We start from the raw sequence: 22,688 nt of genomic DNA, 5'->3' as shown, positions 1-22,688 counted from the left end.
ATCTCCCCCGACAGCTGCAATGCACTCTGCAACCCTCCCAAGCTGCTGCAAAACCCTCTCTGAGTCAAACCTGGTTGCTTGGGCTGGACTCAGGGATCAGTTTCTGACCCACTATAAATCCACAACTTTTCTACAAACTTATCCTGGAAGAGAGAGCGTCCTGGGTCCATCACTCAAACTCTGGGTTAATGCCAACCTCTAGCCTAGCAGCTCTAGCTTGGTAGTGCAAAGCTCACTGAGCTCTCCATCCTCACTCGGCAAGGAGGTTCCTTCGTTAGTGCACATCACAATCTGAAAGCTCCCTGCAGATCTCAGTCAAATCCCCAAGCTGGCTGTTTCAGTACCACACCCAGAGCCCAGTAATGTCAGTGGCAAAAATCCCATGGACTTTAGCAGGGGAAGGCCCTAGCTCAGGATCTGACCTCAGGTTCATATCCTCCAGTGTGATCAGATGGTGCAAAGTGGATAGATTCCAGCTGGAAATGGCCAGTGGAGAACACTTCTTGCAGTCCTGCCCACCTGGCTTAGGGGACATGCTTAGAGGTGGATGGAATAGGGCAAGGAGCGTGGTGGGGGTCGGCTGAGGGTGTGGCGGAGCAGAGCTTTGTTACACCAGTTCTCCAGTTGCACATAGTCCCTCAGGGACCTTATGCCTGTGGAGAAGTTAGAGCAGCCACTTGGTTGCTCTAATGAAAACCAGGGCTGGGACAGTGCTGAATCAAAGGGCCATAATGAGCTCCTTGATGACCCTGCCCTTGCCCCCTGCACCAAATGGAGCTCAGATGTAAGGGAAAATCAGGTCCTATTTACTATCTGAACTGATGCATGTGTTCCAGCACCTGTATCCTACTGCATAATGTTCACAAATGCAAACCTTTAGTGCTCTGATGAAGAGATCCCTGAAGGTTTTCATGGTGCTAAATATATCTTCTAATGACAGCTTGTTTGCATCTTCACAGAGATAATTTGCAAGTTCCCCCTTCTTCCTTTCAATGATTTCAAACTCCTCCTCCAACTTCTTTGATGCATTTATGCTGTCCTGAAATGCATTTAGGCCAAGTTACAAAGCATTGTGCATCAGACATTGCAAGGAAAGACTAATAGAAAAAAGTAGTTAGAATGACAATGTAACCAGAGTTCAGTTCCAAGGCCCAGATCCTTGGCTGTGACCCAGGAGCTCCTGGGGCAGTTAGGAGAAGAAGTGCAAAGATGGCTTGGGTTCTCCCTTAGCCCTGCTCTCTGCCTTTCTAGTCAGTACCTGCTGGTCATGGCAAATGAACACAAAAGGGTTGTGTGGCATTCACATTCATTTTCAAATATGAGAGGCGATGAGGGGACAAATGTTTCCACCCTTCACTCCTCCCTGAACATGCTGCCTTTGCAGAGTCTCGGCTCTTCTCTCCTCAAGGGAGGGCACTCCTTTCACTGACCTGGATGGGCGTCTCATACTGGGCTTTCACGTCGTCTTTCGATGACAAAACCTTTTGCTCAAGTTCTAGCAGCTTCTTTAAATTGGAACTGGACTCCGCACGTATGATTTCAAGGTTAATTCTGAAAATGAACACAAAGCCGCAGGAGATTAAACACAGTTCACTTCTCGGAGAGCTGGGCTAGCTAGAAGAGGGGAAAAACAGCAATGATTTCCCACTCTCCTCCCCTTTTCTGTTTCCCAGTGACTCTATGGTATTAAGCACAGAACTATGCCTGTGTCATTCTAGGTAGCACCACAGGGAAACATGGCCTAGTGGTTAGGACACTGGGCGGAGTTAGGAGACATGAGTTCCATTCCTAGTTTTGCCACTGACTTGCTGTACCTGGGACAAATCACTTCACTTGTCTCATTGACTGGCCCACTAATCGCCAAGCACGAGGGAGCCCTGCTCTCATTTGAGGCCCTCAGGTACTACTGTGATGCAAATAATTCATGAATTTAGAGTGGGCTTTTCAAAGTGCTTCAATGATTTAGGAGCACAGCTCCATTCACTTTCAATGGAGTTTGTGTTTCAATGGGGCTGTGCTACTAAGTCATTAAACACTTTAGGTGGGCTTTTCAAATCCCCTGATAGTACAAAGCATCACCAGCTAGAATGGATCATGCTAATATTTGCTCAAAATTATCTGGCTGTGCAAATTCTCAGGGGACATTTGTCCACACGTATCTTATTGTGCTTAATGTTTTGTTCTCAAGAGCAAAAGGGTCACTAGTGTAAGACGGATGAAAAATCCAAACAGTCCCCCCAAAATCTTCCAGCAACAACACAAACACCTTTGTTAACAAGCCAGCTCTTTGGCCATGAGAACATCCCCCAGCAGCACTTCTGAAGAGAGGGCCAGGTCTAACTGGAATCTTGTGTATTGTACATTTGGAAATGGATACATACGGACTTTAATTGTTTGGCTTCACTAACACACTAGAGAGACTAATCTACAGATTCAGGGCTCTTCTGAAGCTGCTAGGCTATTGTCCCTGAAAACAGCAGTGACAGATACTTCAGCACTGCTTATAGGTAGCTAGGATTAAAAAGACAGAGCCTCCTTGAACGCCATACCATTTCTGTGAATTCCTGCAAAGCAGAATTAATTGAATGCAGAACAATTTTTGACCCTAGTTACTGTCTTGCTTATTGCTGAACTGTGCATATAGCCGATTTGCATTTTAAAATGGCTTCAGAATTTGCAAAAGGAAATCCTTTGGTTACAACTAATTGAGTCTTTATCCGGTTAATGCATGGATTATAATAACAGCCATTTATGTCTTAATTTCTTGAATCTGGGTGGTTCTTCTTTTTTTTATTTAAAGTATGAGGTTCACAATCCTACCCGGCTGCCTTTGAGACACATTCAAGGTCCTTGGGAAGCTGCAGGAGGTCTGTGTGACTTTTCTCTACTTCCTAAAACAGAAACGTTTGTTATTTTTGTATTTATTTTTCGTACGCAGCAGGTGCACAGTGGGGGGGAGGAGGGGAAGGGTTACAAACAGAGGGAATGACTGGTGGGCGCAATGTTTCATTCCCACCCCACCCCCCACTGTTTGTTTAGCACGATTCAAAAGGGGACCAGCCGTTTCTATGGTTGCCAAGACTATCCAGAATTATAAGAGTACAGATTTAAAAAATATACAAGAGTATTGAAAGGGGTATGAACCCTCATGCCTCAGGGCGGAGGGCGATCTCTAACTGATGGGTGGTTAGAAAGGAACTTTCCCAGTGGATAGATTATCCCAGAATCTCCTACTGCGGGGTTTCTTTCACCTTCCTCTGAAGTGCAAGGTCCAGGCCTCTGCTGAAGGCAGGATATTGGACTAAAAGGACCACTAGTCTGATCCAATCTGGCAATTCTTACGGGTCTGTCTATGCATTAAGAATATCTGTGTTCTAGTTTATCTGCCTGCCTAACTATCTATCTACTAACTTATACAACCATCTTTGCCACAGTGTCTGAGCACCTCAGCATAGCAATTAGGAGTTGGCTAATTTTTTTTTAGGTGTCATGGTAAAAGTGGGACCCCCAAAAAGGGTTTGAATGCATAGGATTGGTAAGGGGAAAGCTCAATGAACAGGGCAATAAGACTGGCATCATTGGCAGAGGAGAGGGAGAAGTGGTAAGCTCTGGGTGACAGGGACTGGGTTTTTTTGGTTCTTTGTTTGTACAAGTGCCTAGCATGATGGGTCCATGACTAGGGCTCCTAGCCACTATGGTAATACAAAAAATAAATATAAGGGCAGCTAAGCAGCAGTGAGAAAGCTATGAAAGAGCTTAAAGCTTGGGCAAGAAGCTTGAATGTGATCTGGTAGAAAGGGGAGATCCAGCGTGCCAACACTGGAGGGGACTTCACTGGAGCTACAGGCCAGGAATATGTTCCTGGCAGCTGCATTTCATATGGGTTGGATGGGGGTGAGATGGGTGTCAAAGAAGCAAGAGAGGAGGAACTTACAGAAATCAAGGTGGAAAATGATTAAGGCTTGGATGAGATTCTTTGCTTTCTCAACTCTTTGTTTAGAATTCTTTTACAGCTAGGTAGCACCTGCAGCCCAAGTATTATGAGCCCAAGCAAATTAAGCAATCTCTCCAGTACTATGCAAATGTAACACCCACAGACCCAGATCATCAACGGGTGGGATTGAACCTGGGACCTCTGGAGCTAAATGCCTGAGCCTCTACTGCAGTGGTTCTCAACTGTGGTCTACCGCTTGTTCAGAGAAAGCCCCTGGCACGCCGGGCCAGTTTGTTTACCTGCCGCGTCCGAAGGTTCGGCTGATTGCGGCTCCCACTGGCCACGGTTCGCCGCTCCAGGCCAATGGGGGCTGCGGGAAGGGCGGCCAGCACATCCCTCGGCCTGTGCCGCTTCCTGCAGCCCCCATTGGCCTGGAGCAGAGAACCGCAGCCAGTGGGAGCCGCGATCGGCCAAACCTGTGGAAGCGGCAGGTAAACAAACCGGCTCGGCGTGCCAGGTGCTTTCCCTGAACAAACGATGGACCACAGTTGAGAACCACTGTTCTACTGCATGAGTTAAAAGCGATATGGCTCTTAGCTAAGGCTCTAGAGCAGATTCATTAATCTCTGTCTAAGTGGTCTTGGTGCCACTAGATGGCACAGAGCAGCACACCCAGGAGGTGTGTGGGTTATACAAACAAGTGACGAGCATATAAACACAAGTATATAACATCAACCGAAGGTATGGCTGGAAAAATAGTTCATGTCCAACCAAAATTCTCGAAGGAAATTGCAGTAGTACCTCCAGAATATGGTGGAGAAGAGTAACACGGGTTTGGTTTGCTTTGGTTTCAGTTAGTTTGAGTAAAGTGCTAATTTTAAAGCCATCAGCATCTCCAGTATGACTTCCCTGAAAGACAGAAAGAAGAGGCAGGAATAACCCATGTCAAACTCAAACACTTACTATGTATTTATAACCTATACACACAAAAGAGAGAAGAAAAGTTATTTTCATCTATAAAATGTAGTGATCTCTTAACAACAACAACAACAAAAAAGATTTCTTACATAGTTAAGAAAGTTTCCAACTTTGAGAATCAGTTGACAGAAAACTGGCAGACGATGGGTCGTTAGAAGATCTGAAAAATAAAGTTATCCTTTACATAAGGGTGAGCTTCAAAACTGATTGTTTCCCAAATTGGATCAGAATTTCCATTGTACCAAGGCAGGATTTCCATACACTAGAACCTCAAAGACTCTCAAACACCAGAGTTATGGACTACAAGTAGACCCCATGTGAAACTGGAAGACACCCTCTCCCTCCCTCCCCCCCCGAAAAAAAAAAAAAAAGCAATACAGGCACAGTATAGTATTTGCATCTTAAAGGTAGGCACATCTGGGCTGCCTGTCCCCACCCCCATGTGTGGGGCAGCCACTTACAGCTAGGAGGTAAAGATGCTGGGGCTGCCAGCCTGGAAAGTGCCCTAAAAGTGGAGCTAGTGACTTTATTTCCACTAGCAGGAGATCTTGAATAAGCCCTGGTCTATACTGCGGGGGTAGTCGATGTAAGTAAGGTACGCAACTTCAGCTACGAGAATAGCGTAGTTCCGGAGTTGACAGGAGAGCTCTCGGGGATCGATTTATCGCGTCTAGACTAGATGCGATAAATCGACCCCCGATATATTGATTGCTACCCTCCGATCCGGCAGGTAGTGTAGACCTACCCTAAGAATCGCTCAATACATTTATTCCTTCCTTCCTCCCCTGCCACCTTATTTCCAGAAGCATTTCCCATTCTGTTCTTTTCATATCAGCCCTGTGCTCCCTAAACAACTTCACGTACTCCAAAAAAGGAAGCATAACATATGGTGAGGGCTACTACGTGATATACCAAGGTATATGCATGATGGCCTACATCGCTGCTGTATACAAGCACTTCCTATTTAGAAAAGCAAACATAACAAACTTTCTTGTCCTCCAAAATCTCGAGTTTTGATTAGTTTATAGGAGGATTTGGGAGTGGGATTTTTTGTGAGGTGAGGCAGGATTGTGTGTGAGGAATTTATTGAGGGAAAGCTCAGTTGAATGGATTTGTTTAGCATTAACTTCTAAATTTGGTCATTCTTAACTTCTGCAAGAGTAGGGTGACCAAATGTCCCGATTTTATAGGGACAGTACCGATTTTTGGGTCTTTTTCTTATATAGGCTCCTATTACTCCTACCTCCATCCCGATTTTTCACATTTGCTGTCTGGTCACCCTATGCAAGAGTGAGTTCTATAGTCTAAAACCTGCTTCTCTGAAAGCTGTGTCACTTGCACTAACAAGCCTCCGACTGGTTGACAAAGTCATTGTTGAAGTGTACTGTATCCTGGGAAGTCATAGAGGGTGAAGTGTCCTCTCTCTGGTACCCAGTGCCAGCTCCATGGTAGGGCTTTGAACATCAGGAAAGACAGCTTGAACTACACTCTATGTTCATAGGTGAGCCAGGGCAGAGAGTGGAGAACTAGGGTGATGTGTTTATAGTAGCCAATGGTGTTAAGCAGACAGGCTGCTGAGTTTTGTACCTGTTGGAGGTTTTTCAAGGCTTGTAGCTCTATTCCTAGCTATGAGTTGCAATAATTTGAACCTGGTGGCCATGAATACATGGGCCATCCTGGCCAGGTCTGTGTCTGATAGGATGAGCATGCAATGTGCTGGCTAGTTGCAGATTTGCATATATATGAGATGGAGACAACAAAAGGCCACTTCTTCCTTAAATTCTCAGGTAAGATAGATATACTACTACAAGCCGAAATAAAGCCTCACACGGCTCTGAACACAACGCGCTGAGGGGTGACACGGTCCCATTTACCTTCACAGGCTTTCCTGATTGCTTCTGCTTTTGGCTGTAGCATATCTAGCATGACAGCGGTCTCTTCATATGACAGCATACACTCAATCCGCAGCTGGTAGCTAAGAGATGGAGTCGGCACAAATATACAGTTACGCTTAACAGATTCCTGACCCTGCCAACAGAAAGATTCCTGACCCATTCCCAAACCATCACACTCTAACCTCTGCCAAAAGCCACATCCAGACTCGTGACCAGCTACCACATCTGCATCACATTGATACTGCACAGCTCTGTCTGTGGCTTGGGGCGGTTCTTTCTCAATGGCAGGCCATAACTGGCAGCACGGAGATGGTGGCTCCTGCCGTAGAGGATACACTGATCTCCGTGGAGAGGGAGGACGGCCATGTGGCTATTGGGAGATCTGGATTCTATTCCTGACACTCCAAAAGCCTTCCTGTGTGACTGGGCAAGTTACTTAACCAGCTGGCCACACCCAGGGCCTATGCCAGCTTCTGCCATCTCAGTGCAGAAGATTGTGCGGGACCAGCCACATTCTACAAGGCCACAGACATCCCCCTCAGCCTGAAAAAGAGGCAGCACTAACTGTGGAAGGGTATGGCCATCACATCCTCTCATCACAATCTGCTGGCAGGGATTCCGATTGCCTTACGACTGTTTCCTCTGGCTGCAAACCCAGAAGGGCATTGGTGCTATCCCTTCCTTCAGTACAGCAGTCTTACTAACCTTGAGTAACTGGCCAGGTTGGCCCAGCAATGTATAACTTACATTTCACTGTACCAGTGTGTCTGCTCCTCTCTGACATAGAGACTACTCCCCTACCTCACACGGGAGAGGATGATTAATATTTGTAAAGCACTTTGAGAGTCTCTGATGGAAGAGGCATGTGAAATGCAAATAAATATACAAGTGCAATATTATAATATGAACGCCAACAAACAAACAAACCCAACAACTTTGGCGTACACTAAAAGCATTTTAAGAAAGGCTTAGTTTTAAAGCAACAAATCCATTAAAAGAAAGATTTTTTTTTAAGATGGCCTTTCTATAGTGTTATCACAATAAAAGAGACTCTAAAGCTGACTTTCCCTAAGTGCAGCCAATGTCTTGGCATTCAGAACGTTTTGCAGAGTAATGCTCTAATTTAGAGTCCTTTTAGTATCCTTTTAAATGACACAGAGTGCTACATCCAATTGGATCAAAAAGTGAAGCTTGTTGTTATGGAATACAATATGCAAGCAAAAGATCAGGCTGAAGTTGCTAATGATCTGCCTTACCTGGGAACCCTGAGCAGGAGAAGATAAAATTGATCTGCACTTGCTAACTTGGCTTCTTCTTCCTTGAAGGTTTTCAGGTTTTCTATCTAACAAGAAAACACAAGACTCAAGACCCCAGAACTGCATCATATCTGCAGTCTTCGTGGATTGAATGAAAAGAGTCTTTCCATCTAACCTCATGTTTTTCGGGTAACAGCTTCAGTAACTGCTTCAGAACCTCCACGTCAAACTTGGTCCTGTCCCCTTTTTGAATCATGTCAGCTACCTCTTTGTTTGAGCTGCAGAGAACAGGCATGTAATTAGAAGCAACAACAGAACAATAACATTGGACAGCTCCCTATGACCATATGCTATTGATTAGGTCCTACAGACCCTAGTGAATGGTGCATAATTAGGCCTTACTGACAGGCCTCCTTACTGTGTCATTCACAGGCCTCCACTGAATTAAACTATCTGCAACTGCCCTGAATGCTCAAACCTTACAGAATTCAGTTTGGTTTTATTTATTATCTTTACACTACTAGTTGGGAACACAAAAACCAAAGGTTACACATCAGGTACCTGTCCATATCTTTAGGCACCTAAAAATCTGGCCCTTTGTCTCTCTGTGCCTCAGTTTCCCTCTGTAAAATGGGGTATAAATAGCACTGCCCTTCCCTGCTGGGGTTTTGTGACAATAAATACATTAAATTTTTTAAAAAAATTTACAAGTCTATCTTCAGTAGATAGCTATAATAAACTGAAGATAAGAGGGACTGATAGTGTAGGAGTAAGTGGCCACTGTCTCAAATAAAATTACTATTTTCCCCTCTTGTGTTTACCTTCCATCATTTTTCACACCGTGGAACATAAGCGAGATGCTTTAAAATCAGTAACTGTGGACATGAATAGATATGTAATTACAGAAAATATAGAAAAATTATAAATAGATGAGATTGAACTAGCTGTCTTCCTTGTTTGTATTTAGGTATGTCATTTTATAGTCACTCCTTGGATGGTCAGTCACTTGCTCTATGTCTTAGAATCCAGGATGTGTTTGAACTGTGGGAAATATACTGCTCTGTATTGTCCTTTCATTTTAAATCTCAAATACAATCTTTATTGTATTGTCTCTCATTACAAAAATTTAGGGTGTCATCCTGCAAATAATTCCAACAGTGAATAGTCCCACTGAACTCTGCTGCTGTGAATAGAATTACTCGTTTGTAATTATTTGTATGACCAGGCCCTGGATGTCCTCAGAGGAAGAATGGCCAAGTGGCTCAGGGATTAACCGGGGTCTTGGGAGTCATATGGATTTTTCAGCCCCTCACAGAACTGTCTGCTACAAAGGCCATGCTAATTTTACTTGCCAAACTGTTGCTTTATTCAACAACTGTGAAACCAGTTCATAGCTTACCATCTAAATTGCTTCAAAAATATGTTCAGATTGAGACTCTTCTTGGAGTCTAAGAATGTGATCTGTTTAAGAAATAATACTTTATGTTAGATAAGCCATGTGCAGTGGCCTTTTACCATAATGTTCAAACATTGAGAAATAGCCCATTACCTCCTTTGGTTCCACCTTCCCTGGGGTAGCTGCTTTCTCCTTGGGCTTTGTTTGCGGAAAACAAAAAAGCTGCTCAATGCTCATGTAATCCGGCTCTATAGCTTCATCGCTGCCGCTGCTCACTGACGCCCACATGGAGCGACTTTCTGAAAGAGACGAGGCACTAAGAATGCTACAGAGGCATCTCAAAACTCAGCACATCAAGGTAATGCTCCTCACTACCACTGTTTCCAACCCTCCAGGATTGTCCTGGAGTCTCCAGGAATTAAAGATTAATCGTTAATTAAAGATTAGGTCATGTGATGAAACCCCCAGGAATACGTCCAACCAAAACTGGCAACCCTACTTACTAAAAGGGAAACACTGAGAAAGATGAATGCAATAAATAAGAAAAGAGACAGATTAGCCCTGGACCTGTGCTAATTAAGAGTGGCTTCTCCCACAGACAGGATCCCAAAGGTTTGAAGGTGAATTAAACCCGGAAATCTACAGCCGTCCGCGATTTAGCCAAGCTGAAGGCAGCAGCCGAGCTAAATGGGATTTACTAACTTCTGTTTGCTCTAGATGATAGGCTATGTATTGCAAAATCACAGGTGTCCACATGGGACACTGAGCTCGGGTTAGGTTATCATCTCTACAGAGATGCAAACAGCCCTACTACGTAAGGGCTCCCGAAGGTCAGTAACACCGCCAGACTCATTAGGAACCCTCTAAATAACTCCTTGGCTCCCCAGTATGTGAAGCTATCCACAGTGTTAGTTATACTAGAGAGAATTCTGCTACATGCTGGAAGGGGAACCTTCATTTGTTTGGGGGCTAAATTGTGACTTTACACCAAAGCACTGCGATGAGGGCAAGATGCTTTTAGGAGCTACCAGGCATGGAGGGGCAGCACAGCCGTGTTCCTTAAAGGATACAGATGGTGTTCTCCTTTGTAGCTGGCTGGGTTAGAGTGATTCGGGGGGCTTTGGGGTGGGGGGGGGAGGCATGGCTCCGTGGCTAGCACCCAGCCCATCTCCTCGCATGCATGCACAGGCACCGGCCACAGTCTGGCCATTTTGCTTCTCTAGTCTCATTTTCTGGCTATTGTCACAATGAATTACTAAACGTGCAGTGATAGACACTGTGGGGTAACTAGTTCTGAAGACTGGACCATCGGTGCGGGAACTAGGGGTCCTGCAGCACCTCCTGGCTTGAAGTGGCTTCCATCATATACAGGGTTTACAGTTTGGTTCAATGGCTCTCAGCACCCCTGGACTGGAGCCAAAACCCAATGAAGCCGACGGGAAGACTCAGTGCTAGGGCACCTCAGGCTGTTTTGGGGAAGGGAGATATAAGGAAAACACTATTCACCCACCCCCAACCCAACAAAATCCAGTGGAAATGGATAGCGTAGGACACACTGGGGCAGCTATGCGTGTGTGCGTCTCGCTACAGCAGCTACAAAAACAATGACTAAGTGCAGCCATTAGACACACCTACCTCGCACCACATTGGAGGGCAGCTTCTGCCAGTTGAGTTTCTTCATTCTCAGGGTCGGAGTCTTCACCTTCTTGGGGAAAGGCCTGGCGTAGCCCAAAGCATAGTCAACGTGGGCAACCACTACTTCCTCCACGTTGCCTCCTGGTGGGGGAGGAGGTGGCATGCCTCCCAGGCCGGACAGTGGGGGAGGAGGCGGAGGCATGCCTCCCAGGCCGGGCAGTGGGGGAGGAGGCGGAGGCATGCCTCCCAGGCCGGGCAGTGGGGGAGGAGGCGGAGGCATGCCTCCCAGGCCGGGCAGTGGGGGAGGAGGCGGAGGCATGCCTCCCAGGCCGGACAGTGGGGGAGGAGGCGGAGGCATGCCTCCCAGGCCGGGCAGTGGGGGAGGAGGCGGAGGCATGCCTCCCAGGCCGGGCAGTGGGGGAGGAGGCGGAGGCATGCCTCCCAGGCCGGGCAGTGGGGGAGGAGGCGGAGGCATGCCTCCCAGGCCGGGCAGTGGGGGAGGAGGCGGAGGCATGCCTCCCAGGCCGGGCAGTGGGGGAGGAGGCGGAGGCATGCCTCCCAGGCCGGGCAGTGGGGGAGGAGGCGGAGGCATGCCTCCCAGGCCGGACAGTGGGGGAGGAGGCGGAGGCATGCCTCCCAGGCCGGGCAGTGGGGGAGGAGGCGGAGGCATGCCTCCCAGGCCGGACAGTGGGGGAGGAGGCGGAGGCATGCCTCCCAGGCCGGACAGTGGGGGAGGAGGCGGAGGCATGACTCCCAGGCCGGGCAGTGGGGGAGGAGGCGGAGGCATGCCTCCCAGGCTGGGCAGTGGGGGAGGGGGAGGAGGGGCTGGCACAGGTGCCGTGCCGGGCAGTGGTGGGGGGGGAGGAGGAAGAGCAGAACTAGGCGGGAATATGCACTGCCCTGGTGAAGTGGAGCAGGCTGGTAGCTGGGAGGGTGAGACGTTCTCTGTGGCTCCTGGTGGCCCCGGTGGAGGTGCTGCTGTCACCGGAGGGAAGGCTGTCGTAGCAGAGCTCTGAGCTGCACTCAGGGATTCCCCTAAATCTGTGTCAGTCTGAGTGCTTTCGCTCACTCTCTCAGCTGATAGCTTTCGCTCTAAGTTTTGTTGGTTTGGGCACTTCTTTATGGATAACAGTCTCTCCAGGACTTCTTCAATGCTGTTCCCTTGGACTGTAACAATCAGGTGAGGGGAAAACAAATGTAAACTAAACATTATTAAAGACTATCCAGATCTCTTTTTGAGCAACTGATCAGCAGTGACATGAGCATCCCACAGGTTTCGTCGGTTATGTTACAGAAACCTCTGGAACTGATCTCTGCCGCAGCGAGCTTTTCCCACTGAGCTCGCCACAGGAGCTGGGTCTCACATGTTAACAACACCTTTGTGTATGTAAATGGTGCTGCCCTGCCCAGCAATGAAGGCCAGATCCAATACCAACTGTAATCAATAGAAAGGTTTCAGAGTAGCAGCCGTGTTAGTCTGTATTCGCAAAAAGAAAAGGAGTACTTGTGGCACCTTAGAGACTAACCAATTTATTTGAGCATAAGCTTTCATGAGCTACAGCTCACTTCATTGGATGTAGCTCACGAAAGCTTATGCTCAAATAAATTTGTTAGTTTCTAAGGTGCCACAAGTCCTCCTTCTCTTTAATCAATAGAAAGGCTCCCATTGACTTCAACAGGTTTTGGATCAGAATAAACCCTGGGATTCGTTTGTAGAGACAAGGACTTACTCTACTCTGCAATGTTTTGCCAGTGGAGCTACGTCAGCTGGGAGAGTGAAAAAAATCATTCCCTCTTGCTGACATAGCTATGCTGGCCAAAAAACCTGGGTAGATGCAACTGTGCCAGCAGAAGAACGCTTGTGTTAGCTAAGGTAATGTCACCTAAGCTCAGGTAATGGTGGCTAAGGTAATGGCTCTCAGGGAGGTGCTGTGCCTGCGGTGGCAGACCTCCTTCTGTTGACTTATGACTTATTTCCAGTAGGGGGCTCTGCTGTTGTAGCTAAAGGCTCTCTAGTGTAGACAAGGCCAAGGAGTGAAATCCTGATTCCAGTGACTTCAATAGGGCCAGCATTTCACCCAAGGATTTCAGCACAGACTACCTATTTGTTTTCCTTGGGTTCTGTTTAATTCTGAGTGGATTCAATAATGGAAGTAATTTATGTACATTTGATTTGGGGAAGTTGGGGGTGGGGGACATGCAAAGCCTGAAATAGCAGACAAGTTCTTACTGTCATTTGCAAGCAAGATGGCTCTGTTCACTAAGATTTCCAAAGATTCCCACAACAACAGGTTGGACTGATGAGAAGGTTCCAAATGCAAAAGGGTCTGGAGAATGGACAGCAGTTGGATGGCAACTGGAGAGCTGCTCACCTGAAATACAAGACAGTTTCCTATTAATTGCATCCTTTCCCTTTCAAACATCACTGCAGCACCCACTTCTGGTCTCCAGGGTTGGCTGCTGTCATTCCCAGTGCAGAATGGTATCCCCAAAGTAGGTCCTACTCACTTTATTGAAAAGACAGGAAAAGACCTCTTGGTGATTGTTCATGTCAATCCCATCGCATATCTTTAACAATTCCTCATCGTCTTCGGCCTTGGACTCCTCAAATGTCTCACATTGGATAAACAGGTCCTCGTCCTCAATATCTCTACAATATCACAGCACCCATTTTAATTGGAAAGCGTATAGCACCAATTCCAGTTGAAACTTCTGTGTTGGTGTCGCTTGTACTTCATCACCCACTAACCTAATATTCACTGCTGAAATGACCCTTCCCTTATTATTTATAAAGGAGCCAATCCCACCATTCTCTCCCCTGCTGCGGAGTACCTTTCTCTGCAAGTAACTCCCTGAAATCAACGGGACAGCTTCCAGAGAAGGTGTTACTCAAGGTAAAGAAGTGTGGCCAAACCTGACCCCGGATGTGTTTTGCAAGCAGGGAAAAGAAAAATCTGCTGGGAGTTTTGACAGGATCATGGCATTTCCCATTTTTAATTCTTCCCTCTTCACTTGACACTAGTTATTTATTCAGACAAAGGAGGATCATTCAAATGATTTATTTGCTGTTTCAACTCCCTGATCAAAAACGTTTTTGTTTTTTTTTTAAATTGGAAATCACAATCTGCAGGACTCACAGAATAGGCATCCAACCCTGGTTAGCTGATGGCAATGGAAACATCACTTATCTCTTAATTTTTAAAGGACTGGAGCTTACATCCCAACCGTGTGAATAACTGACATTTATTATGCACATATCTTAAAACTTGGCATGGTTTCCTCATGGACTGTCCTTCCAAATGAACAATTTGTTCAGACAGGCACGTCCAGCCATGTGTCTTAGCTGGATGTTTCTGGGACAAGAATCAGCAATCAAACGGTAAAATGTCCTCAAACTGTACAATGACCAGAAGCTATTGATACTGTAAGCTGAGCTGAGATACAGACTCAACAAGACAACAGCACATCGATCCACAGTGATCTGTTTGGATTAAGTCTGCAAACTCTTTGCAAAAACAATCTTGGAAACTGCCCCTGTTAAAGCGGTGGTCAGTGTGGATGAGGCAAAACTTGTTTTGTTGAACGCGTCCCCTGACCCAAAATAAAAACCAAAAACGCCAGGTAAGCGACACTTTAAGCCATGTCAGCCTAAAACTTCTCAAGTTTCATTTTAAAACAGCTGCACCCTTTCTACACTTCCCAGACAAACCATGTTTAAATGGTTACTGTAGATTGAAGATGTTTGAAACAGCATTTAATACCATATGATTCCTCCTCCCCCCTCCCCCCGGATTATATGATTATTGACTACAAATTCCTGTACACTCCAGTCAGGGTGACCGAATCCACAGAAACAACTGTTTTTGACCATGGTAATAGCTGTTGGATGAGCCTTCCAGTCTAGAGAATTGCAGATATCTATACGAAGAGTCTAAATTAGTGGTTCTCAAACTTTTTGTATTGGTGACCCCTTTCACACAGCAAGCCTCTGAGTGCGACCCCCCCCTTATAAATTAAAAATGGAAATTTTAATTTTAATTTAATTTAACGTGGGCATGGGGCTGTCAGCCTGAACCCCGCCAGGTGCAGGCTGACAGTTCATGACCCTCAGGTAATAATCTTATGACCTCCTGAGGGGTTGCGACCCCCAGTTTGAGAACCCCTGGTCTAAACCCTTGGATATATGGATTTTACATTATTATTATTAGTCGTAGCAGTAGCATTAGCATTCATATTCAATGTTGCTAGATGTATTACAGACCTACTGGGGAAAAAAACCACGTTTCTCACCTTACTCACACCTGGGAATTTTCACTTCCCAGCTAGTTGGTAATTCTGTGTCTGGTGGTGATTTTTACCTTATCTTTCAACAACGCTAAAATGAAATTGTCGCTTAAAAATGGATTCCAAAAGCCTCCAAAAACGAAAAAAATATGGTAAAATGAAGATTTAATTTACTACCACTGTTGGCTTTCTGTGTCACCGAGACTGATTTTAGTGTTCCTGTGCCATGGAAACCTGAAAGAGTTTGAATCTGGCACCTCCACTGTAGTATTTATGGAAATCTTAGACATAGTCTGCAGACCCCAGGGGTCCCCAGACCACAGGTTGAAAACCACTGTTTTAAAGCATAACTGTGTTGATAAATTAGAAACAAGCCATAAAAGGGAGTTGGAGTGTGTGTGTGGGAGGGGGAAATCTTTTAAAGGAAATCAGATTTTGGACCTGATCTTTTAATCCATCCTTTTGATTAACTATGTGGCAACACAAATATATATCAAGGGCTGCCTACAGCAAGAATCCAGTTGTCACATGGAAAACATTGATGCATCTGCCTCCCGTCGCTTCGGGCTTACCCTCAGGGCTGTCCCTAGCTGTTCTGGGGCCCTACGCAGCGCCCCTGCAGGGGAGTGGGGGGGGGCAGGCCTCCGCGGGGGGGGGGGCTGGCTTGGGGGGCAGAGAGGAATCATCCCCCGGCAATCACCGGCGGTGCGGCGGGGGCTGGGTTGCTGCACTTCCCACCGCCAGTGACTGCAGGCCCGACCCTGCTGCAGAGCTATGGGGAGTGGGGGCGGGGCTGGGGGCGAAGTGGGGCCCTGGGGCAGAGCCGGAGCAGGGGCTGGAGCAGCATGCAGCTGTGCAAGGCACCAGGAAATTTGGTGCCCCAAATTTCCTGGTGCCCTACGCAGCTGTGTACTTTGCGTATGGGTAAGGACTGCCCTGCTTACTCTGAAAGGTGCTGATCACTTTAGCTCCAGTCTAATAACACACATCAGGCCTTATCCAAAGCTCGTTGAAGTCAATGGAAAGATTCACTTTGACATCAATGTGCTATGTGGATCAGGCCCTTAAACACATTCTTGAAGATACGCATGGAGTAGTTCACTTGACTTCAACAGGACTACAATCACATGCTGAAAGCTAGGTATGTGCACAAATACTTGCGGGATCAGGGCCCTACAACATGGAGATGAGCTCAAGCATCAGAATTTGGATCTGGATTTAGATTTCAAAGACTCCAAAATTTGGGGTGCTTGGATCCTAGGTTTTGGTTTAGAAAAAGGAGCTATTTACAAAATTTAGATCTCGATTCAGATTCGGAACACTGCGAAGGGAGGGGTGGGGAGGGGGTGTGGTTCTTGGGTTTTGGTTCTGGCCCATGGTTAACATAAAGGGAGAAAAAAATGAGATACCACAGGAAAAAGTGCAGTGAAATACAGGTTTCAGAGTAGCAGCCGTGTTAGTCTGTATTCGTAAAAAGAAAAGGAGGACTTGTGGCACCTTAGAGACTAAGAAATTTATTTGCGCATAAGCTTTCGTGAGCTACAGCTCACTTCATCGGATGCATTCAGTGGAAAATACAAGTGGGGAGATTTATATACACAGAGAACATGAAACAATGTGTGTTACCATACACACTGTAAGGAGAGTGATCACTTAAGATAGGAGAATACCAGCAGGAGAAGGGGGGGGACGGACGGAATAAAACCTTTTGTAGTGATAATCAAGGTGGGCCATTTCCAGCAGTTGACAAGAACGTCTGAGGAACAGTGGGGGGTGGGAAATAAACATGGGGAAATAGTTTTACTTTGTGTAATGACCCATCCACTCCCAGTCTCTATTCAAGTCTAAGTTAATTGTATCCAGTTTGCCAATTAATTCCAATTCAGCAGTCTCTCGTTGGAGTCTGTTTTTTATATTTTTAACCAGGAGAGAACTCAGAAAGGAAGCAGTACAAAAATATAGATAAGCCAAACATGTTTTTAAAAAAGGAAATAAAATAAAAATATAAATTTTTATAAAGTGAAAGAATTGCTAAAATAAGCACTAAATATTTTTACAATTGTATCAAAATGAATCACATTATAAAATAAAGTTTAAAAGAAGAAAACCTTACCTTAGCTTGGTTAAAATATCCAACAACTGAAGACCTGACAGAGGAAAATAAAAAGTGTTGTCATTCTAATCTACTAGATGTTAAGCACTTCTGTAAGGAGTTTGTATATGCATTACATCTAACATTTCCCAGGTGCAAAGGATTAAATTGCTATTTAAAGTTACATTTTTTTATTATTACCAAGATGACTTAATTCTCCTCTTGAAACCTCGAATCATTGCATATTGCAAGGCTGTACAAAAAATTAAAAAAAAAAAAATTAAGACCCCTGTTCTGCAAAGACTTATGCACATGCTTAGTACTACTTACTACTGCAAGCAGTTCCATTGCCTTCAACAGAACTACTCAGAATGAGTAAAGTTAAGCATATGCATAAATGTTTGCAAGATTGGGACATAGAAAGGAGAATGTTCATTAAAAAGAGCTTGGATCCCAATCTTGCAAATATTTGTGCAGGTACGTAATACCCTGGAGCTAAATATCTGCAGGATCAGGACTTTAGTTTACAATGTTATGAAAAACATAGGTGTATTATCCTCAACTGCACATGAAATTTCTTAAAACGGAATATTTGAACATCGGTCTCATTGTACCCAACATTCCTTATGTTCAAGGAATTAGAGACTACTATTTTCTTAAATCACGTGCTACACTGGATGGGCTAAAACTGAGTCCTGGTGAAAGAAAGCACAACTCCCATTAACTGTGAGAGGAGTTGCATCAGATCTCAGTTTGGCCCTGGATTACTGAGGCCATGTCTACACTACAAAATTATGTTGACCTAATTTACATCAGCATACAGCCACCACAGTTATTAAATCGCTTGGGTGTGTGCACACTTGGCTCTTTGTGTTGGTGGTGCGTATCCTCACCAGGAGTGCTTGTATCAACTATATGGTCAATAAGGGGCATTGTGGGAAAGCTCTTGAAAGCCACAGTCAATGTAAGCAACGCAGTATCTACACTGACACTGCATCAACCTAATCATATCAACCGTGACTCTATGCCGCTTGGGTACTGTTACTAAATCGGCGCAAGCCAAATTTAAGTGGAGACACTTCCAGAACTAGATCAATGTAAGGCAGTTTACGTTGACATAACTGTGTAGTGTAGATCAGGCCTGAATAAAGACTGGGTTGCTACAGACATGAGTTGATTAAACTAGCTCATGGAATAGAGGATACAGTGTATCTATAGGATAGATTAAGCTGGAATTCTGTTAGCATACAAGGAGAAAAGATCAAGTTTATGTGAAAAAGAAGAACAAAGCTTGAAATAATGGGATTAAAGAAAGTTTATCAAATATAAAACAAGAGTCAAAGGCTACTGCTCTGGCTATAAGTTAGGCTCATTATTGGTGTCTCAGGTATGACACATTGCAATTTGCACTTTTTTTTCATTTCACTATCTTACTGTTATTTTGAAAACCTACCACAGAAGTGGCTTGAGTTCAAGAGTTTAATTCCTTTGATAAGGTTAGATCCAACCAACTTTCTTACCTATAAACTCATTTCTGAGCTGCGTCCTGATTCTTAGTTCTTCAGTCCCCAGGATCACGGCATTAATAACACTTAGCAGTGTTATCATGTAAGGCACGTTATCCGTAGCGAAGAGCTCATTCATTATGACACTGAATCGGTACTGCTGGTTCTTCACCGTCTGTTAACACACAGGTGATATTGCAGATGTTCCAGTTCAGAAACTTTTTTTTCCCTTTTAAAAACAGACTCTAAAACAAAGTCAGTATCTTAACTCCTCATCAGCATATCTCACTAAACATGAGAAAGAAAAATGTGTGCTAGAGACAGCTCCTTCAATCACTGAGCAGACATCTAGTCAGCAGGGAAAGTAAATGGAAACTGATCACTTGCATTGGAAAGGTTCCCTCTTTGACCTGAGACTTCTTCCTGCTCCCTGGTACAGCCATCCAGGGCTGTGAAACCCACAGGCATGGTACCTTTGATTTTTGGGAGTTTCCCACTGATGCTGGTAGGGCTGCCACAAAGATCCTTACGGCTGCCAGCCAGCTGCCTCCAGCTGAGTCATTGTGCAGCCACTCAGACTTCTGCTGACAAGCAAGGCACCTATTTTTTTTTTTTACTTGCTACAAAGCTCTGTCTTTAAGTCCCTGACTCTCTGCCAGAATGATGCAACTTGATCCTTATGTCTGCGCTGTGCCCCCAGGTGGAGGGATGCACCCATGTGCATCCAGCTGCAGGATCAGAGCCAAAATAATAGAGCACACTGGTCTACCTATCACGCAGGGAACTAGATAATAACACTATATAGTACTCTGACTATGCGCTTGCCTTATAATGGTCCAGAGCATCCAAAGCCAGGGCATGCCCATCCAGGGAGTAAATGCAGAGTGCAGCGAGCAGGTCAAACACCTGTTTTTTGACCATGACATTAGATGTGTCCAGTGCTGCCAAAAAGAGAAAATGTTTATTAGTGTATACTTCTCTGAAACTCCATCAACATCCATAATCTGTGACGTACATAAGCAATGTACTTGTGGCTTGCATCTGTGCACGTGTTACAGGAAGTATTTGCAATGAGATTCAAATACCTGGACACTTAAGAATTACACATTTTGTTGCAAATTCGTAAAAACGGTTCAGTTTCTTGAAAAGCAGGAGAAACTTCGCAGGTTTTTGTTTGAACAGTCTTATTCTTTGAGTTTAAATGGGTGCACTATGAATTGCTCTCATCAGCCATCCTATATTTCTGCTTCCCCTTTCCCTGTGTGTTCCACAGAGCATAGGCCAGGATATACCTTATTGATCTTTTACATTGAAGCAAAGAGATTGCATTACTGAATAACCCTACAAATGCTCCTACTTCCACAGTGAAAAATGCCCATTCCTATATTTTATTGCTGTTAGGAAAGACAAGTCTTTTCTTTTTTGGGAGGAGAAAAAGGAAGATCACTTTAAAATAGAAAAGCTTATCAAACAGTGGAGGGTTTAAATAGCTATAAATAATGGGTTTGTAGATATGGCAATTCTTCTTAGCATATGCGCAACATCTGACTAGGATTCATCACCGAATTTGGTCCACTGGTTGGATCATTAGCTTCCCCGGCCCAGGCCAGGTCCTGACAGGGAGCACGACATGAACGCTGATCCATGTGGCATTGAGTAACTTTAGAGACCTCAGCTAAGATCAGGGCCTCATTCTGGTTAGCACTATACAAATAGTAAGAGATGTCTTGAAGAACTTAAATCTAAACAACCAAGACACACAAAGGATGGAAGAAAGAAGGCAGCATTAGCCTCATTTTACAGATGGAAACTAAGGCCTAGAGAAATTAAATGACTTGCTCAAGGTCGCACAGGAAATCTGTGGCAGCACCAGGTATAGAACTGGGATGTCCTGAGTCTTAACCACAGAGATGCCCTTCTTCTCTGTCAATTGTAGCTGTTGATGTCCATTTGGTTAACTGTCCACACTCTATTTTTTGACTTGACAAACAATAAGTGACAGATATCTGTTTGCAAGGTGAAGTCAGAGAGGTAAGGAACCAGTAGTTCCTATGTTATCCTAAGACAGAGAACGTTTTACACTTTGATGGCAAAACATAAAAGACTTCTGTGTGGAAACGGTTCCAATATTTCTTCTCTGCTATATGCCAAAAATTCGGGGAAGTGGCATTTAAAAGCAGTAGGTTTTTTTAGAGTAAAAAATCCCTCTTTTATTAAATGAGTAGGCATAAGTATAGCCTCTAATGTCCTTGTGAGAAAGCTGCTAAAGCCCTATATTTAAAAGAAAACAGCATGATAAAAATGTAAAAAACTCTTTAATATCTATCTGTGAAATAATATGTTCAGAACGGAGCTGGTGACTAAGCAACAAGAAGCCTTATTGCGAAGCTGACTTGTGTGTGTTTAAAAGGAACAATAAGCGTTCTTACCTTGAGAGAGTTTCCTGACATAGCCTTCATTGCTGACAATGTATTCGATCCCCTTGTGGGAGTTCATGAGAGCTCGCACACAGTTAATGCAGGTGAGCTGAAGCAGGGCATCAGAAATCCTGGATACTCCTCTTCCAGACAGCCTGTCCAGGGCCTCTAAGAGCAGATCTAGGCCACTCAGCTCAAGGAACTGGACCATCCAGGTGTCATCACTGCTCTCCAATCGCTTCTTGAGACCAGAGTAGTTCACTACTGAGGGCATTTGTAGGAGGCGAATGCATAGCTCTGGCTCTGCATTTTCCAGGTTGGCCTCTGACTGGTCAGTCTCTTGGGGCCCAAGTTTCTCCTTTACGGCAGCCCATTTCTTCTGGGCACCTTCCTTCTTGACAGACATCATGAATAATCTCTCCTTTAAAGGGAACGAAAAGGCAAAGTGAGAAATATTTGGATTTGGCAACTTCTCCTCAAATGAAGGGGCATTTCCCATAGTGATCAGAGACTTAAATCACAGATATTAAAGGTCTGTCTCACCCAGCAGGTACTCTGATCAACTGGAAGAGTAGCCCTCCAGCTATTGAAAGAAGATACCATTGCATTTAATCCACTCACATCACAACCAATCACTGCAATCTGTCCAGACTGGTTTAACCATAACAGGAATCCATAGTTTTAAAAGTAATTAATTTACCTCACTCAATAACCACTTGCTAGTTTTCACACAATGGAAAGGATGGTGGTGTAAGTGTTGTATTATCAGGTGTGGGCTTGGTATTTTCCTTTAGCTCTGTGTACTTGAAGAAGATGAAATCAGGCCATCTCCTAGGTTTTGTTGAACAGAACTGGTTGAAGAATGTTTGGGTCCTCCTACCCCTCCACCCAGAAAATGTTTCATTTAAATTTTCCACAGAAATTTTCTTTTCTCTTTGGCAAAAATTCAAATACTGAAAGATTTTGGCAGAAAAGCAAAACACTGTGGGGGTTGGATGATTTTTGTTTTGACAAAAAATCAGAAATTTCCACAAAAAACAAACCCTTGTTTTTGCAACCCCCCAAAAAATCTTTGGTCAAACCCCGATTTTCCATCATTAAATAACTTGGATGGCAAAAATTTGACCAGCCCTCCTGTTGGATTTGTCTACACTGTTTAAAAAAAAGAAAAGAAAAATTCAAAAGCTAATAATAGTTTCTATTAATTTTTTCTTAATTCAATATACACAGAGGTTTAGTGTATGCATTTAAACATCCCCCTGTGGTGTTTCCAACCCCAGCATTGCAGCATGGTGC

At 44.7% G+C, this 22,688-nt stretch overlaps 2 protein-coding genes across 6 annotated transcripts in view; both read right to left on the bottom strand.

The window, feature by feature from the left end:
• The window catches only part of ADSS1 (adenylosuccinate synthase 1), a 229,222-nt gene that overhangs the window by 91,630 nt on the left and 114,904 nt on the right, over positions 1 to 22,688 (bottom strand). The gene's annotated exons all lie outside the window — the stretch shown is intronic.
• The window catches only part of INF2 (inverted formin 2), an 81,806-nt gene that overhangs the window by 13,564 nt on the left and 45,554 nt on the right, over positions 1 to 22,688 (bottom strand). For 3 of the 5 annotated variants that reach the window (XM_073349798.2, XM_073349799.2, XM_073349801.2), the window contains exons 2-18: positions 21,405 to 21,813; positions 19,801 to 19,916; positions 18,991 to 19,150; positions 17,492 to 17,525; positions 13,603 to 13,744; positions 13,325 to 13,466; positions 11,095 to 12,261; positions 9,613 to 9,758; positions 9,463 to 9,524; positions 8,239 to 8,341; positions 8,064 to 8,149; positions 6,787 to 6,887; positions 5,002 to 5,072; positions 4,736 to 4,843; positions 2,821 to 2,891; positions 1,431 to 1,551; positions 875 to 1,039 (exon numbers count right to left, since the gene is read on the bottom strand). In XM_073349798.2, coding sequence (XP_073205899.2) covers positions 875 to 1,039; positions 1,431 to 1,551; positions 2,821 to 2,891; positions 4,736 to 4,843; positions 5,002 to 5,072; positions 6,787 to 6,887; positions 8,064 to 8,149; positions 8,239 to 8,341; positions 9,463 to 9,524; positions 9,613 to 9,758; positions 11,095 to 12,261; positions 13,325 to 13,466; positions 13,603 to 13,744; positions 17,492 to 17,525; positions 18,991 to 19,150; positions 19,801 to 19,916; positions 21,405 to 21,801 — 3,192 coding nt within the window. In that variant the 5' untranslated portion in view covers positions 21,802 to 21,813. Of the gene's footprint in view, positions 1 to 874; positions 1,040 to 1,430; positions 1,552 to 2,820; positions 2,892 to 4,735; positions 4,844 to 5,001; positions 5,073 to 6,786; positions 6,888 to 8,063; positions 8,150 to 8,238; positions 8,342 to 9,462; positions 9,525 to 9,612; positions 9,759 to 11,094; positions 12,262 to 13,324; positions 13,467 to 13,602; positions 13,745 to 16,912; positions 17,135 to 17,487; positions 17,526 to 18,990; positions 19,151 to 19,800; positions 19,917 to 21,404; positions 21,814 to 22,688 lie in introns of those variants that run through there. The other 2 variants (XM_078853398.1, XM_078853399.1) reach the window with 2 other exon arrangements.

This window comes from Lepidochelys kempii, chromosome 6 (assembly GCF_965140285.1).
Source record: "Lepidochelys kempii isolate rLepKem1 chromosome 6, rLepKem1.hap1, whole genome shotgun sequence".
In the NCBI taxonomy this organism is placed as follows: Eukaryota; Metazoa; Chordata; order Testudines; family Cheloniidae; genus Lepidochelys; species Lepidochelys kempii.
The sequence above is the reverse complement of the archived record's forward strand: the minus strand, read 5'-3'. Positions and strand labels throughout refer to the sequence as shown.